This window comes from Monodon monoceros, unplaced genomic scaffold, assembly GCF_005190385.1.
Source record: "Monodon monoceros isolate NGI ecotype Baffin Bay Population unplaced genomic scaffold, NGI_Narwhal_1 Super_Scaffold_12, whole genome shotgun sequence".
NCBI lineage: Eukaryota > Metazoa > Chordata > Mammalia > Artiodactyla > Monodontidae > Monodon > Monodon monoceros.
In genome coordinates, this window is record NW_021703768.1 from 143,470,836 (window position 1) to 143,486,677 (window position 15,842).

A 15,842-nucleotide genomic window follows, 5' to 3' on the forward strand; every position below is an offset into this window, starting at 1 on the left:
GGAAGTCTTTCCGTAGTTTCTCCAGCCAAAGGGGGTGCCTTTTCCAAAATCACATGAAGGCCCTGTTTTGGTGAATCAAGGCCCTTCATTTGGGTGTTTTTCTTTACCTCTGCTGGCAACTACTGTGAAAGGACAATAGAAAACCTGATCTCCTAGTTTAAATAACGAGATCTGCTAGTTGCCTCCATAACTCCATGAAAACATCTTCGGTTCTTGGCCAGGGCCGTGGAGGCCTTGGCTACGGCTTTGATAAAATACAGTTGGTCTTGAGGGTGTGAAGTCCGGGACTTCGGTGGGTGCGGTACCTCTACTGCTTACGTGAGCCTGTTAGGGGACTGAACATCTCCCACTGGCCCCAGCCCACAGGTGTCAGGGAGGACTGGGGGCCAGTACTCGGGGCCTTGGGCTCTGTCCTGGCTGGGCTGGGGCCGCAGAAGCCTCTGGCTGTGACTGAGGACCAGAGGCAAGGTGACAGGGGTGGGGAGCAGCTGCGGAGGGTGCCCGAGACTCTGCGGATACCGGTGGCCTCACAGTTGTGACCTCTCCCTCAGGTGGACAAAGAGACCAACACGGAGACCCCGGCCCCATCTCCCACGGTGGTGCGGCCCAAGGACCGCCGGGTGGGTGCGCCATCTCCAGGGCCATTTCTTCGAGGGAGCACCATCATCCGCTCCAAGACCTTCTCCCCGGGCCCCCAGAGCCAGTACGTGTGCCGGGTAAGCAACCGTGTGGCGCTTTCCTCCCCCAGAGCGCCTGCTTCTCTCCCAGTAGCCGAGAGCCCCGGTTCTCACACAGCTCTGGGTGCAAGTTCCCATCACGCTCACCTTGCGTCCTCGTCGGAGCCTGTTTCCTCATAATGTGAACAGACCGACCCTATGGGGTTGCTTTAAGGATTTGAATTAGCTAAAGCCTGGGAAAGCCTCCATAACCAGTACAGGGCCAGTGATTTTATAATTCCAGCCAACTCCCCCCTCCTCCTTGTTTACACTCTGCCCTGCCACACCCCTTGCTGAGATCAGACTGACCCTCACCATCCCTGATGGGCGGGCAGTTCCTCCCCTTCCAGGGCAATTGCAGCCTGCAGCCTGAGGTTACAAAATAGCAACAGGCCTGTTATTACTTAGTCATGGGTTTAGGGGGTTTTTTAATTGAACTTTTTGCTAACAATGAAAACTTAGGAAATTCAATTAAAAATTTTTGAAAATGAAGAGGTTTCGAATAAAATTCCAGTTTCTCTTGGGAAAAAAAGGGACTGTCTGGCCCCATGGGCTACACATTCTGTCACAGACACAACTGGCTGGAGCTGAGCAGTGAGGGCCACTGCCCTTGGAGGGGTGGAGGGGCAGGACTTTCAAGTTCACTGTGGCCTCCACCTGGCCCTGTTTAACCTATTTCGCTTGCTGACCTGCTCTTTCAGGCCCTGCTGGATTTAGAAGCCGTGCAGTAGGCTTGGCCCCCTGATCCCTTTGCCTTGCTATCTAATTAGTCTACCCCGTCTGAGGGGTCATGCTGCTTGCTGGGGCTACAGAACCAAGACCCTGTTCCTGACGCCCAAATGACATGTCGACATCCTTCCTTACCTCCTACCTTCCTTACCTCCTACCATGAAGAACCAACGAGCAATAACCAGAAGCATAAACAGAACCTTCCTGCCTAGTGTGCCAATAAGTTGTCACAGGAAAGGCCCATGGAACCTGCCCCACCTCGTCAACCTGCCACCCACCTGCCTATTGTTATTGGGGAGGAGGAGGGGATATGGAGGGTTCAATATCTGATATTCGGTATCCAAGGCCTCCAATTATAAGCTTGAGTAGGGAAGGTGATTTTTTCATAACATGACAACTTCACTAATTTACTGGCTACTTTTCAAATTAGTCCCCCCAAAACATTCCCTGTAATACCTCCCAGAAATAGCGTAAACCTCTTCCGTCTAGGTCAAGTGTCTAGCTAATATTTGAGCTTGTAAGCATCTGAAAAGACAATGTGAGCACCTGCAATTTAGCTGCATATCTTGCAAAAGGTACAGGGTTTCCTGCAGTCACTGAATGTGACTACTGTGGCCTCTCCCGTTGCGGAACACAGGCTCCGGACGCACAGGCTCAGCGGCCATGGCTCACAGGCCCAGCCGCTCCGCGGCATGTGGGATCCTCCCGGACCGGGGCACGAACCCGTGTCCCCTGCATCGGCAGGCGGACTGTCAACCACTGCGCCACCAGGGAAGCCCTGAATGTGATTATAACTTGAGGGAGTTCGTGAATCACAAGTGAAGAATCCTGCAATTAAGCCAGCACACAGCTGAAGAAGAGGAAAATCCAATCCATGTTTCAAATGTGCATAACTTGAAGGACTTAGAAAAGCCCTTAGGATAATGGATAATCTGCTTCTGGCAAAATTACTGACTTTATGAACGTGCAGTGGAAATCAAACACAAAGTGAAGAATGTCACTTGTTGGAAACATCACACCAAAAGAAAGAGTGTTTGATTCATCCTTTGTCATCGGGATTTAGAATGCAGTTGTAATTTTGTCAAATGGAAGATATGAAATGTAACTTCTGAAAAGTGTTTCTGTTTTCCAACTAAAGACTCAAACTTTTTTCCCCCAGTATTTACAATAAAACTCTGGTCTCCTGTGTAAATGGATTCGCCTTAGGCGGCCTTTTTCAGGATTGGCATCCTTGAATAACAAAGAGCTCCGGTCCCATTAATTACGCATCTTTAGCATGCCTAGCACTGTGCTGGGCCCTCCCCGTATTTTATTATCTGGACCAGTTTCCAACCCTGCAGGGCTGCAGATTAAAAAATTCCTAGTCTGCATGGATCACCTGCCACAGGCAGAAACAACCTTTCTGGGACTTCCCCGGCAGTCCAGTGGTTAAGACCCTGCCTTCCAATGCAGGAGGCGTGGGCTCAATCCCTGGTCAGGGGACTAAAGATCCCACATGCCTTGGGATGTGACCCAAAAAATGAGAAAAAAAAACAAAGAAAAGAAAGGGTCTTTCTTAGCAAAGCCGTATATTTTTCCTTCTTTGTCTTCTGACTACACTTGAGCCCAAGCTTATCGGTTTCTTGTAGATTCTTACTTAAGGCTACAAGAAGTAGCCAATGGTACAACATCCTGAATTTTTTCGCTATCATTTCCCTTAAAACTCTATAGGCGTGCAGTCTGTCTCTCGAGATACAACAGGTAACAAGTGTATCCCTCTGGTTTTCACCCACAGAATGAGCATTCTCAAATTCCCAACAGGGAATATTGGTGTCTGTGCTGTGCCCCATCCTACCTCCAGTACACAGCCAGCTCCCTGTCTTCCGGTCTGTGGTTTATAGCACCCCACTCCCCAGTACCAGGTCCTGTACTGGTCAGGGTTCTTAATAGCAAGCAATAGAAACAGACTGTGGGCAGTGGATGCGGGGAAGAAATGTTTGGAAAGGAAATTGAGTAGTTGACATATTCATCAGAAGGCTGTAGAACCAACCTCAGCAATCAGGCAGGAACAAGGCGGGCCAGACCACGGCCAGAATCATACCACAAAGACAGTCAAGGGAGGACACCCCAAGTGCCGCTGTAGAGCGTGGTCCCAGCTGGCTGTGCCACTGCCTCTGGGGTTCAGCACTGATTCCTCCGCCAGACTCCTACCGCTGCAGGAGGCCAGGGAAGCTCCGGCCACTGCTGCTGCTGCCACTCCTCCACCGCTAAGGGCTTCTCCCTGAGAAACCAAGAAACACGGATGCTCATGGAGCAGAAGAGAATGGCCTGGTTAAATCCAAGAGGCACAGTGACAGAGAATTGGTCCAGCTAGCAAGACCAGAGCAGTTGCACTTAATTGTCAGAGTCTAGTCCCGTGCCTGCTTCTAGCTACAAGGGAGGCCATGAAAGCAAGGCTCTGGTACTTTCTGCTTCATTCGTGAAAAGTGGGCTTCGTCTCCCACCAAGAGTCGTAAGAGGATGGTAATTAGATTAGCAACCCCTCCCCCGGCAATCCCTTCTGACCTGATGCCACACGTCTCCACATCAAGTACCCTCTGCTGGGTGTCTCCCTTCTTTGGTCCTCAGCATGGCCTGGTGAGTTTCCTGGACTTGGGACCCCACTGGACTTTAAATCCGTGAGGGGTAGAGATGGTATATTATACTCCCCACAGCTCTCCCCTACTCCTGTGTCTTTAACACCTACGTATTTATCAGCAGTGCTGGCATATGCGTTGGTCGGCTCACTTTGACCTGAAGGATACAGTCCTTCCAAAATTCTCATTTCCCTGTAGCTCCCTCTGACTGCCAGTTATTTCACCTCTCTGCTCCTCAATTTCCCTAGCCATCAGATGGAAATAATAACAAAAAGGCAACGATATTCTCTACCATGTCTGAGATCAAGCACAGTACATCTTTAAGAAAAAGTTAAATTCAAGGACTTGATGTAGCTTTCATCGCTTTTTTTTATAACATGGTCTTTAGTACATAAACAACTACGATTCGGGATTTCCCTGGTGGCACAGTGGATGAGACTCCACGCTCCCAGTGCAGGGTACCTGGGTTCAATCCCTCATCGGGGAACTAGATTCCACACGCGTGCCGCAAGTAAGGAGCCTGCGTGCCGCCACGAAGGAGCTGGCGAGCCGCAACTAAGGAGCCCGCCTGTCGCAACTGAGGAGCCCACGTGCTGCAACTAAGGAGCCTGCCTGCTGCAGCTAAGACCTGGTGCAACCAAATAAATAAATAAATATTAAAACAAAAAACAAAACAGCCACGACTTAATAAGCATCAGTTGTCCTGACACATATTCTAGTTGGTATGACACATATTCTGTGAGTGTCACCTATAGATTGAAACAATGTAGGATAAATCCCCCTTCTGATATGATATCCAGCCCGTCTATTTGTATGAATCCACCCCAGTCAAGATGGCCCACCCCTCTGTCTGTATATTCGTTTCATCTCCGAGCCCTACATGCATCCTGGGGGCCGGAAGAGAACATGGCCTTGGAGTCAGACAGACGGGACCTTGAACGCTTGTTCGGATGCTTACCAGAACATTTCACTGAACATGAATGAAATGCTCACTGCATGACTTAATAAAAGTGTGTTAATGTCTCCAGGCCTCAGTTCCCTCAGTTAGGATTGTTTGAAGATTAAATGAAACCGTCAGTAAAGCCCATGGCACATAGTAGGGGCTCCGTCCATGGGGCTGTTATGGTTACTGTTGCCTATTTCTCATTCTGGTTGAGCCACTGCCTAGTGTAGTAGCTATTTCATCAACATAGCGGGACTATTAATATCATTATCACTAATAATTATTAATAACCACAAAAATGACGATGTGGACGGCTTCTCAGAAGAGACCTGCAGCAGTGAGCTGCCAGCTGCCTGAATTAACAGACTGTAGCATCAGCCTGTGGCAATCCCAGTGACTTGAAAATACGACTCCGGAGAGAAGCCCCCGCCTCACACATCCTGGGATGTGCTGCCATCCTCACGTCCCTCTCCGGTCCTCCCACTGGGGACACACACTGTCAGTGGAAAAGCATCTGCCTCGACCATAGCCCTGATCTCTGGCTATGGATGAGGAACATTAGCCCTCTGGGGAGAGTCCATATTGCTAAGTGACTGAAGGATTCTGAGGAGGGGAGAGCTGTGATCAGCACAGCCCTCACAGAGCGTGTCTGGCCCATCTTCTCCGGGGATGTGGTCCCCGAGGCTTTGCCTGTGGGCTGCTTTTTTTATGTGTATGTCAGTCTTGACAGGGGCTCCATTTCAGCCATGAAAGCAGCTCTCGGGGCAACAGGGAAGAGTTGATTCAAATAGGCCTTAGCGTAGGAGGTCAAGTGGTCAGTAGATCCTGGAGTCACACTGTCAGGTGTCAACCCCGCCATGCTGCTGCTACCAGCTCTCCAACCTTGAGCAAATTCGGTAACCCCTCACCCTCCGTCTCCTCCCCCAGGGGTTGTTGGAAGGGTTACATGAGATCTCGCATGGCTGACACGTAGGGGTGTGCATCATTGAGTACGCACTCAGTGTGCTCTCCGCATGCACTTCGACCTTCATGAGCTTCCCCCGCCTTTTCTCTGGCAGCTGAACCGAAGTGACAGCGACAGCTCCACCCTGTCCAAGAAGCCACCTTTTGTTCGAAATTCCTTGGAGCGGCGCAGCGTCAGGATGAAGCGGGTAAGATGATCACCTCGGAGCTGTGTGTCCACCTGCTCCTCCCTCGTTTCCCCGAGCCGTGTGTCCGGCACACACATCCCCTGACGTCTGACCGTTTCTCCTCAGCCCCTGGTTGGAAGAAAGTCGCTCTCGCAAGCATGGGGATACTTGCACATGGAAGTTGATGAACTGTCAGGCCTGGGTAGGCACTGGGGAAAGTGCCAGAGGGTCCCTGTAGCATCGTTACTATGACCAATAGGGTTAGATCAGGAGTGTGCGTACTTGGCTTTGTTTTCTTGGGTAGAAATCAGAGTCACTGAGAACTAATCAACCCAAGACGTCACAGCCACCCATGGGAGCCTGCCTCAGGCAGGACTCTGTTCGGTGTGTGTCGTCTAGCTGACTGGGCAGTGGCAGGTCCTGACGGCCTCCCTGCTGGCGGAGAAGCCGGGCGCCACCCCCCCCCCCCGCCCCCCGTGGGCTTCTCTCAGTCCAGCTGGAAACGTGCAGGGAAGAGGCCACAAGCTGTGCCCGCAGAGCAATCTGGCCTTTCCTTAACGGAGACTTGGCTGAGGGGTCAGGATGGGGCCGTCTTAGACAATGGCCCAACTCCCAACAGGGACTTTCACCAACCAGTCAGGGCTGCAGGAGGTGCAGTGTGGCTCTACCCACTTCGGCCTTTCAACGCAGGCTCGACAGCAGTTCTGGCGAGCTTGCAGAACTAGAAGAAACCCAGGAGCCAGAATGTCAGAAAGAGAAGCAGAGAGAGCAAAGCGAAAGAGAAAGTGCAGAGAAAGCCACCACGCAGGGGTGGCTGCTCCGCATATCCTGTGGGCCTGCTGCTGACAGCCCCCTGCCCCCCCACCCAGGTCTCCCGAAAGAACTAGAGAGAGCAGGAGAAAGAAGGCAGTGCAGAAGAGGCGCACCCGGAAAGGAGAGAGTGCTGGCTGCCGGAGAACTTGGACATGGCCTTAAGTGACAGGCATGTCCCACCCCAGCCCCACCCCGTCTGCTGTGGCTGGCTGGTGCTGCAGTCCCTGGAACACCAAGTCTCCTTGGGAGCTTGTTGATGATGCAGATTCTGAGGCCACACTCCCAGACTGTCTCATCCAGGCAGCTGGGGTGGGGCCCTGGAAACCGCATTTTAATAAGCTCCTCGGAGGATTCTGGAGCAGGTGTTCTGGGATCCACTCCAGGAGAAGTGATGCTGCAGCTGCAGAAGCTCCCGCCTGCTCCCCCTGCAGTTACCTAATCATAGGAGTGATAGCCCATCATATTCACAGGTCCCACCCACACTGAAGAGGAGGGGGTTACACAGGGCTTGTATGTTAGGAGGTAGGAATCTTGGGAGCCATCTTAGAACTCCATCTCCCACAGTCATTTATTCTTTTTTAATGATTAGTGTTTTCTGATAGGAGGAGAGTTAACGATTATAGTTAATCAAGATCTTTTACATACAGATAACTGAAGAACTCAACCCAAATATAGCTTGAAAGTGAAAAAGGGAATGTATTGGCTCATTTAATGGAAAACTCTAGGATGTTGGACTGACTTCAGGCATGGATTGATCCAGGAGCTGAACCAATGTCATCAAGCTTCAGTCCCCCTCTCATGGCACTGCTCTCTCCAGATGGCTTAATTCTTAAACAGGGCTACCCCATATGCTGGTGAAGACGACCATGATCATTTCTAGGTTTATATCTTGCTGGCTCAGTGGCCTCTGTGTAAAGACATTGCCTTCTTTCCCAGTAGCTCAGCAAAAGTGCCAGAATTGAGTGGTACTGCCTGGGCTTGGATAACATGCTCAGCCCTGAGGCAATCACTGAGATTCTGATTGGCCAGGTTCAGGTCACATTCCTATCCCCGAAGCCCCCCCATGTGAAACAGATGGATTGACTATGGCAGATGTGGATCCCCAAGGGAAGATGAGGGTGCTATTACTATAAGACTAGAGAAGTGGAAACTGGACAGGCAGAAACAATAGATGTCCATTGCAGGACCACAAAGTCAATGCATGGGGAACACACCGGCATTGAGGAAACAGCTTTAGAGCAGGAGAGTGACAAGAATCCAGTAAAGGAGGAGGTAAATGTTGAGGACACTGTGAGTAGGGAAAGCAGCACCGTGTAGGGAGTGAGTGGGTAGGTTCTGGAGCCAGCTCCTGGGCTGGAATCTCGGCTTTACTGCTTATAATCTGTGTGATTTAACCTCTGGGGGCCTCCTCATCTGTGCAGATGGTAACGGTCAGGACCTCACAGGGTTGTGAAAATGAACTGAGGTAACAGAAGTAAAGCGCCTAGCACCGTGCCTGGGACATAAAAATGCTCAATAATACGAGCAGTAGACATGGAAAACATCAAGACGGGCTCCAGGGGGAGGGCGAGCCCCATTTTTTAAGGACCGGAAGCCCGCGGATGAACGAAGGAGGGAGGGTGTCTGAGGTTCAGACCAGGGGGTCGTGTGGGCTCACTGGACCCGGCCCTGTAATAACGGCTCAAAAACCATCCCCACCTCCGTAGCCTTCGTCTGTCAAATCCCTGCGTGCCGAGCGCCTACCACGCACCTCGCTGGACCTCGAGTTGGACCTGCAGGCGACCAGGACCTGGCACAGCCAGCTGACTCAGGAGATCTCGGTGCTGAAGGAGCTCAAGGAGCAGCTGGAACAGGCCAAGAGCCACGGGGAGAAAGAGCTTCCACCGTGGTTGCGGGAGGACGAGCGCTTCCGCCTGCTGCTGAGGATGTTGGAGAAGCAGGTGAGTGGCGCTCCGCCCGTGCAGAGGGCGCGCTGCTGCAAGGGAGGCCGGCCGGACCTTCGAACGGGTCCTGCAGCCCTGTGACGCACTTGGAGTGTTCCCAGGTCCCCTCACGCCCATCAGCAAAGAGATCCAGGAATCCCTCTGCCCGGCAAACTTTATTAGCTCTTTACCTGGCTGCCAGGTCCTTTTGCTGCGTTCCCGTGTTTATGTGTGCAAGACCTTATTGTTTACATGTTTATTCCTCCAGGTGGTCCTTCATCAAACACGTTGGGTACCTAATCTACGCTGGGGCACACGCTTGAACAGAGTAAATGCAGAACGCTGACCTGCCCCAGTGGCTGCCCATGCGGTCCCGCAGAGCGGGTGTTTCCAAATGGGAAAGGAGCGGCTCCTGGCAGGACTTTGTCCTGAGGGAGATGCCTGGGAATACAAGCCTGCTCGCGTCCCTGCCCTAGTGTAGTGCGTTTGAGGGATTTCAGCAGTTGCTCAAGGAAGAAGATATAACCACAAAATGGCCAGAGCACACAATGAGTTTAATTTGAGTGGTTGCTGCTTTCACAACTTTGCATCTGGGGGAAGTCCCTCACTGCATGACAATGCCCACCCCCCCCCCTCCAAAGTGGTTCTGGGACCACTACCTAAAGAGGAGGAGGGCAGGGGAAAGGGGCTTGGAAAGGGGGCCTAGGCATCTAGATGATGTCATTCAGAGCACCGTGAGGAGTCTCTGGGTTGGAGAACACCAAAGCAGCAGCAGTTTGTGGTCTCTTATAGCCCTGGGGTTTATCTTACCTATGACTAGCAGATGTCGGGTACAGCTTTAGGGGGTATGCAAAACAGGCAGGTTCTAAACAGCTAAAAAATCTTATTTGAGCTTCATTTTAAACAGTTGGATGGGTAAAAATTTGACTTTGGCACCAGTGGGCTCTTGAGATCCTGGAACTATGGTGAAGAAATAAATACCATAGGACCAACACACAGAGGCCACCTTCGACTCAGTTTCTATAATACCTGCCAGGATTGCGGTCCATGGCAGAAATGATAGACTTTTGCTAGTTTTCTCTGTACATAGCCAAGCAGTGCAAGAGCACCGTACAGAGGGTGCCTGCCTGGATTGTTGAGAGGGCCATTAGCTAAAATTCCAGCTCTCAATGCAGGTGACGATAACTTAGAGCAGGAAGGTGGTACTGGGCTTCTTAGGTCTGGACTAATGTGGGAGCTTCAAATTGACTCTGGTAATTCAGAAGTTCCAGAAATGTTTATTTCTTTCTTATTTATTACTTATACCCTAATGTACATATAATAGAGTTATAATAATAGCATTAAGAGGAAATAGAAAATTAGAGCAAGTTTTAAGGAAGAGAAGGCAATAAACATATCCCTAATCTAATGGTAGTTGTCTATTACATTTATCTTGGAGCTTCCTAGTAGCCAAGGCAAAAAGAGGTAAGAAAACAAGTGCATATGTGCCGTACCTTAAGAAAGCACCAACTAAGAAAACCTGACCTTTTAAATAGAAAAAAAAAAAAAAAAAATAGTACATCTGTGACTGTCCGATGATGAGCTTCTACTAAAAAACCATTTAAATGGTAGCTTCGTTGACCAAAATTCTGTCTTTAGGCAATGTTTTCAAGTATATGGAGCATAGATATTTTAGGGCTCTCTGGTTTGTTCTCAAAAGTGCTTCCATAGGTTTGTATCAGGAGGGAAGAGTGTAACGTTCCTAAAGCCCTTGAGCACAACTGCATGACTTGGAATTGGGTTTCCACCGTTTCTCACTGGCTTGACGTTAAAGAAATTTCTTCACATGCCTGAGCCTTAGTTTCCTCATCTGTAATACAGAGGTAATTAAAAAATTTACCTTCTTAGGTGGCCCTGAGAATTAGAGAGGCAGCACACATTTTACCTGGTAGCCCCTGTCTCCTTACTTCTGACAGGTCCCCACAGGTATTCAGTTCCTGGCCCCCAAAACCTGTCCTGTCTGACAGATGATGGGGTCACTTCCCCTCATTGTTCGGGATAAAGAGGTTCCTATGGTGGAACAGGAAGCGTCAGGGTGCCTATTCTGTGACCCTCAAACCTTTTAACTGCAGCAGACTCCTTCTTTGTGCTAGAAAGTTCCCCGTGGCTGACCCATTTCTAGAGACCCTAAGGACTCTCTACTACCTCACTTTGCCCTCCAGATGGACCGAGCAGAGCACAAGGGCGAGCTTCAGACAGACAAGATGATGAGGTCGGCCGCCAAGGACGTGCACAGGCTTCGAGGCCAGAGCTGTAAGGAGCCCCCAGAAGTGCAGTCTTTCAGGTCAGCAAGTGGGCGCCCGGCCAGCCGCCTTTCCCTTTCCCACCCTGCCCGCCCAGCCTCGGTCTTCTTTGCTCTGCCTCGCTGCTCCCCATCCCACGCTCCCTTCCATAGCGGAGCCCCAGCTCTCTCTGTAGCAGATGTTCACCCTCTGCCCAGCCGTCCCCGGCAGTCTGTGAGCCCTGCGGTGCTTTCCCTCAGCTGTCTTGATCAGTCTCCACACAACTCGAGCTAATGTGTTAGATCCTCTTGTTTAATGAATGAGCCACCTGCTCCACCCTTTCCTCTTAGCGTTTCCATCCCCAGTAATTGCAGGGGATTGGCTGAATGATAAATAAGCCTGGGAGTGATGGATGCTTGCCAGGCCTCCCTAGCTATGCCTGCTGCCTGCCGGGATCCCGGGGAGATGCCTTCTTGCCGCCCTGGACCCAGGCGTGTCACGGGAGAGCACCACCCACCATTCGGCCTGGGCCTCCCATTCACAGAGGGCTTTGCATTTAGACTCGTGTTGTCCTCTCAGAAAAGATACTCATGTTTGTGTATGTGCTAAAACACATTCCTTTGTGGAACATAAACGTGTAAAATATACTGTCATTTGTCTAACCACATTTGGACATCCCTTAATTTCTAACCAATTGGAAATCTAAAACAAACCAACAGTGGAAGTGGCCTGAGGGCCCTTTTAGACTCTGGAGGCCTCTGATTGGAACTGAAGGTGGCTGGGCCTGCTAATGTCCCCTATAGCAGTGGTTCTCAATCAGGGATGATTTGGGCCCCTGAGGGACGTTTGGCAGTGTCTAGAGACTTTTTTTTTTTTTTTTTTTTTTGGCTGTGTTGGGTCTTTGTTGCTGTGCGCAGGCTTTTCTCTAGTTGTGGCGAGCGGGGGCTGCTCTTGGTTGCGGTGTGTGGGCTTCTCATTGCGGTGGCTTCTCTTGGAGCACGGGCCCTAGAGCGTGCGGGCTTCAGTAGTTGTGGCATGTGAGCTCAGTAGTTGTGGCACACGGGCTTAGTTGCTCCGCGGCATGTGGGATCTTCCCGGACCAGGGATCGAACCAATGTCCCCTGCATTGGCAGGCAGATTCTTAACCACTGCGCCACCAGGGAAGTCCCTAGGGACATTTTTGATTGTCAGAACTGGAAGGGGGGTGGGAGAGCTTGCAGCTGGCATCTAGTGGATGGAGGCCAGGGATGCTGCTAAGCATCTTACATGCACAGGACAGCCTCACCACAAAAAAATTATCCTGCCCATTATACCTATAAAGTGAGGTTGAAAAACCCTGTTTTAAAGGGATGGCCTCTTTTACAGGGAGAAGATGGCATTTTTCACCCGGCCTCGGTTGAATATCCCGACCCTCTCTGCGGACGACGTCTAATCGCCAGAAAAGTATTTCCTTTGTTCCACTGACCAGGCTGTGAACCTAGACTGTGGCTAAATTTATTTATGTGGTGTTATATGAAGGTACTGAGTCACGAGTCCTCTAGCACTCTTGTCGGTTTGAAGACAAACAGATTTTTTTAGTTTGGGTTCTATTATTAAAAAAAACAAAAACAAAAAAACCCACAAAAAAACCAGCATTACAATGACAAGATTGTATAGTTTGTATATTTAGGAATGTATTTTTGAGAAAGAAAATTTAAATGAACTAAAGCAGTATTAAGTTGCTGCTCTTCTTAAAATAAAATTGTTTAGTTTTTTTTTTCTTTTTGTACAGCTCTACCTTCTAGAGGTTTCACTGCAATAAGAAGTAATGTTTGGGGGACGGTAATCCTCAAAGGACGTCCTGCAGATGTCACAGCACAGCTGACCTTTCCTACTTAACATATTTTGTACAATAGTAAAAAAAAAAAAAAAAAGTGCACGGGAACTGTTTGGGGGATTCTGAGGTGCACCCACGAATCTTCACGAGCTGTGATGTGTTTTTATGTGGCCGCCTGACGTGGAGCAGGCAGCGTGGGGCCGGCTGAGCTGCCCATCCTGTGCCAGTGACAGGCCTGCCCACGCTGGCCTCAGATGCCCAGTGAAGCCACTGAAACGAGTGAGGGAGGGCTGTGGAGAACTCCTTTCAGTTTTATCTCCATCAATAAAGTGGCCTTTCTGAACGAACGTCCTCGCTCTCTTTTTCTCCTCCACCCCCTCACTTCATCTGTGTTTCCCTGATTTTGACTCTCTGCTTCCCAATCGTTCCCTCCCTACCCATCTCCAGCGCAGGGGATGATTTTTTTCTTTCCTCCGCTCATTTGCTCATTAAGTGAAAATCACTGCTCAGCTGGGGCTGTTGCAGACATCCGAAGTCAGCCGTTAACAAACAAGTAGCAGATTCTCTTCCTTCTTCCTTCCTCTGAAGTTAGCCCGTGCAGTTGTCCTCCAAGTGTTGGGTTGGCCCAAAAGTTCGTTCGGGCTTCTCCGTAAGATGTTACAGAAAAACCTGAACGAACTTTTGGGCCAACCGTCTGTAATTTGTTGGGGCTTCCACCTCTCTGAACACACGAGTGTCGGATGCAGTCTCTCACCTTCTGTGGAAATGCATCGCACGTGCTGAGGGCTGGCTTGGACGTTTCTTTAAATGAGTATCAACATTGTCCCTGACTCAATTGTAATGGGTCCAAGAGCACAAGGGTTGCATCTTGTGCTGTTCCTGTGGCCCTTAATGCCTGCACAGCTTAGAGCATTGAGACAGCTGCTGACCCTGCTGACCCTGCCCTTCAGTTCAGGGCTCTGGCCGCAGCAATGGGGCAGATGACCTATCCCACTGGCCACCACGATTAGACTAAGGCTAGGCCTGGGGCCCCAGCTGGGCCAATCAGAACTTTTCCCCTGCATTTTCCACCTGAAGGTTGGAGACTAGATTTTCTCTTCCCAAAGCTATCGTGACCGTGGTTTCAGCTTCTGGGGCCCAACCCTAAGGAGAAGAGCAGATAAAAGAAGTGGAGAAAGAAGGTGTGTTTTGGGGTCTGAATCCACCAGGACCAGAGGTCAGCTGCATCCTCGCTCTATTCGTAGTCTGTTGGTGAACCAAGTGAAGAGTACTCAGTAAAAACTTGAAGGTCCTGCAATGGGACTTTTTTCACTCAGTCACACCTTCACCCGTGTTCAGCTTTCCCGACAAGGGTCAGCCCCTCCCACCCCCAGAGCAGCAAGTGCTAAGAAGCAGAGCTCTAAACGCCCTCCTTGAGTGTGGGAAAGGCTGCAGCCGGAGAAGTGTGTCTCGGTGTTGCTTCAGCCGATGGAGCATTTGGGAGAAGAAGCAGACCACCTCTGGGGAAGGCAGAAGGCCCTCTGTCAGCCGTGGCATTGAATTCTCTATAAAAGCAGTTCACTGGCCAAACACCAGTACATCCTGTTGCTTTTGCCTGGCAAGAAATCGAGGAATACATAAGAGATCTTCCATTTGTAACTGTGCTTGTGTCTTCTCCAGAATCTTCAGGAAACAAAAGCTCAGAAATGTGAGATGACTCGCTCAACATCACTCGGATAATAAATGGCCGGAGCTAGGATGCAGAACCTATCTTTGGACTTCAAATTTTCTATTGTCTTTCAGCTCCACTCTCTGTTTCCTGGGGTTACCACGTCACATGAGGTCCTACTTGAAGGGACTTGGCACATTTGGTTTTGAAGAATGAAGTCATGAAATCCTGTGGTTTCTCTGTATGGGGGTATGGAGAACGGAGGGGTCATCAGGAGACTAGTCTGGGAAAAGACACTCAGTAAACCTCAGTGGGTCTGACTGTCCTGTTCATAAAGCCGGTAGTTGGCCTTTTGACCATAAATATTTTGCAGTATGCACACTGGCAGCCTTTGTGCCTCCTGCCTCCCAAGAAAGCTAACCAGCAAGATCCGTCCAGTGAACTGTCCCTCTGCTGATCAGATTCCAGCCACGCTGACCTTTCTTCTCTCCATCCCCACCACAGGGCCTTTGCACCTCTGGTTCCTTCTGCCTGGTACACTCTTCCACCATGTCTTCATCCCCCCACTATACGGCCCTCTCTTCATCCCTATTCAGATCTCAGTTCAATCCTCACCCCCTAGGAGAGCCTCTCCACCCTGACCCTGGACCACCGCATCCACTTACCCTCCCACACGTCATTCTGTGACACAGTGACCTGCTTTGTTTGCTTCAGAGCACTATTCCTCTCTGCACTGATCTTGTTACATCCCCCCTGCCCGTCTCTTCCCTCTAGGACATAAGATCTTAAAAGCAGGGACCTTGCTTGCCTTGCTTTCTGTTGGATCTGATGCAGAGTGGGTCCTTAATAAATACCTGCGGAATGAATGAATGAGATGAAAAGTCTGCCCCAGAGGTGTGTTTAATCTCGTCTCCTTTGTCATTCCAAATCAGGAAGTAAGGTAGGTTCTGGGTGGGACAGGAGTATTGAAGACTGCTATGGGGGGTGTCAGGATGCAGGGGTCTCTCCAGTCAGGCTCAGTGCACACCCCCAGACACACCCACACGTCACCCTACAACATAAAGAAGCAGAAGTGATGGGGATTCCTAGTGCGCACGTGCATGCACACAGAGATGTAAACACACACACAGTGTTTACGTCCTTTGGAGGAACAGTTAGATTTTTTACCCTGAAATCAGTCCTCTCTTCTAGCAATTGGTTTTATTATTTTAATGGCTAATACTTACCTACTGCACAAAGTCCAAAGGGC

The 15,842-nt window shown here is 50.2% G+C and overlaps 1 protein-coding gene across 2 annotated transcripts in view; it reads left to right on the top strand.

Moving 5' to 3' along the window:
• WWC1 (WW and C2 domain containing 1) overlaps positions 1-13,850 on the top strand; it is a 153,339-nt gene extending 139,489 nt beyond the window's left edge. For both annotated transcript variants that reach the window (XM_029219042.1, XM_029219043.1), the window contains exons 19-23: positions 552-716; positions 6,062-6,154; positions 8,653-8,886; positions 11,070-11,191; positions 12,495-13,850. In XM_029219042.1, coding sequence (XP_029074875.1) covers positions 552-716; positions 6,062-6,154; positions 8,653-8,886; positions 11,070-11,191; positions 12,495-12,561 — 681 coding nt within the window. In that variant the 3' untranslated portion in view covers positions 12,562-13,850. The remainder of the gene's footprint in view (positions 1-551; positions 717-6,061; positions 6,155-8,652; positions 8,887-11,069; positions 11,192-12,494) is intronic.
• The last annotated feature ends 1,992 nt before the right edge of the window (positions 13,851-15,842 follow it).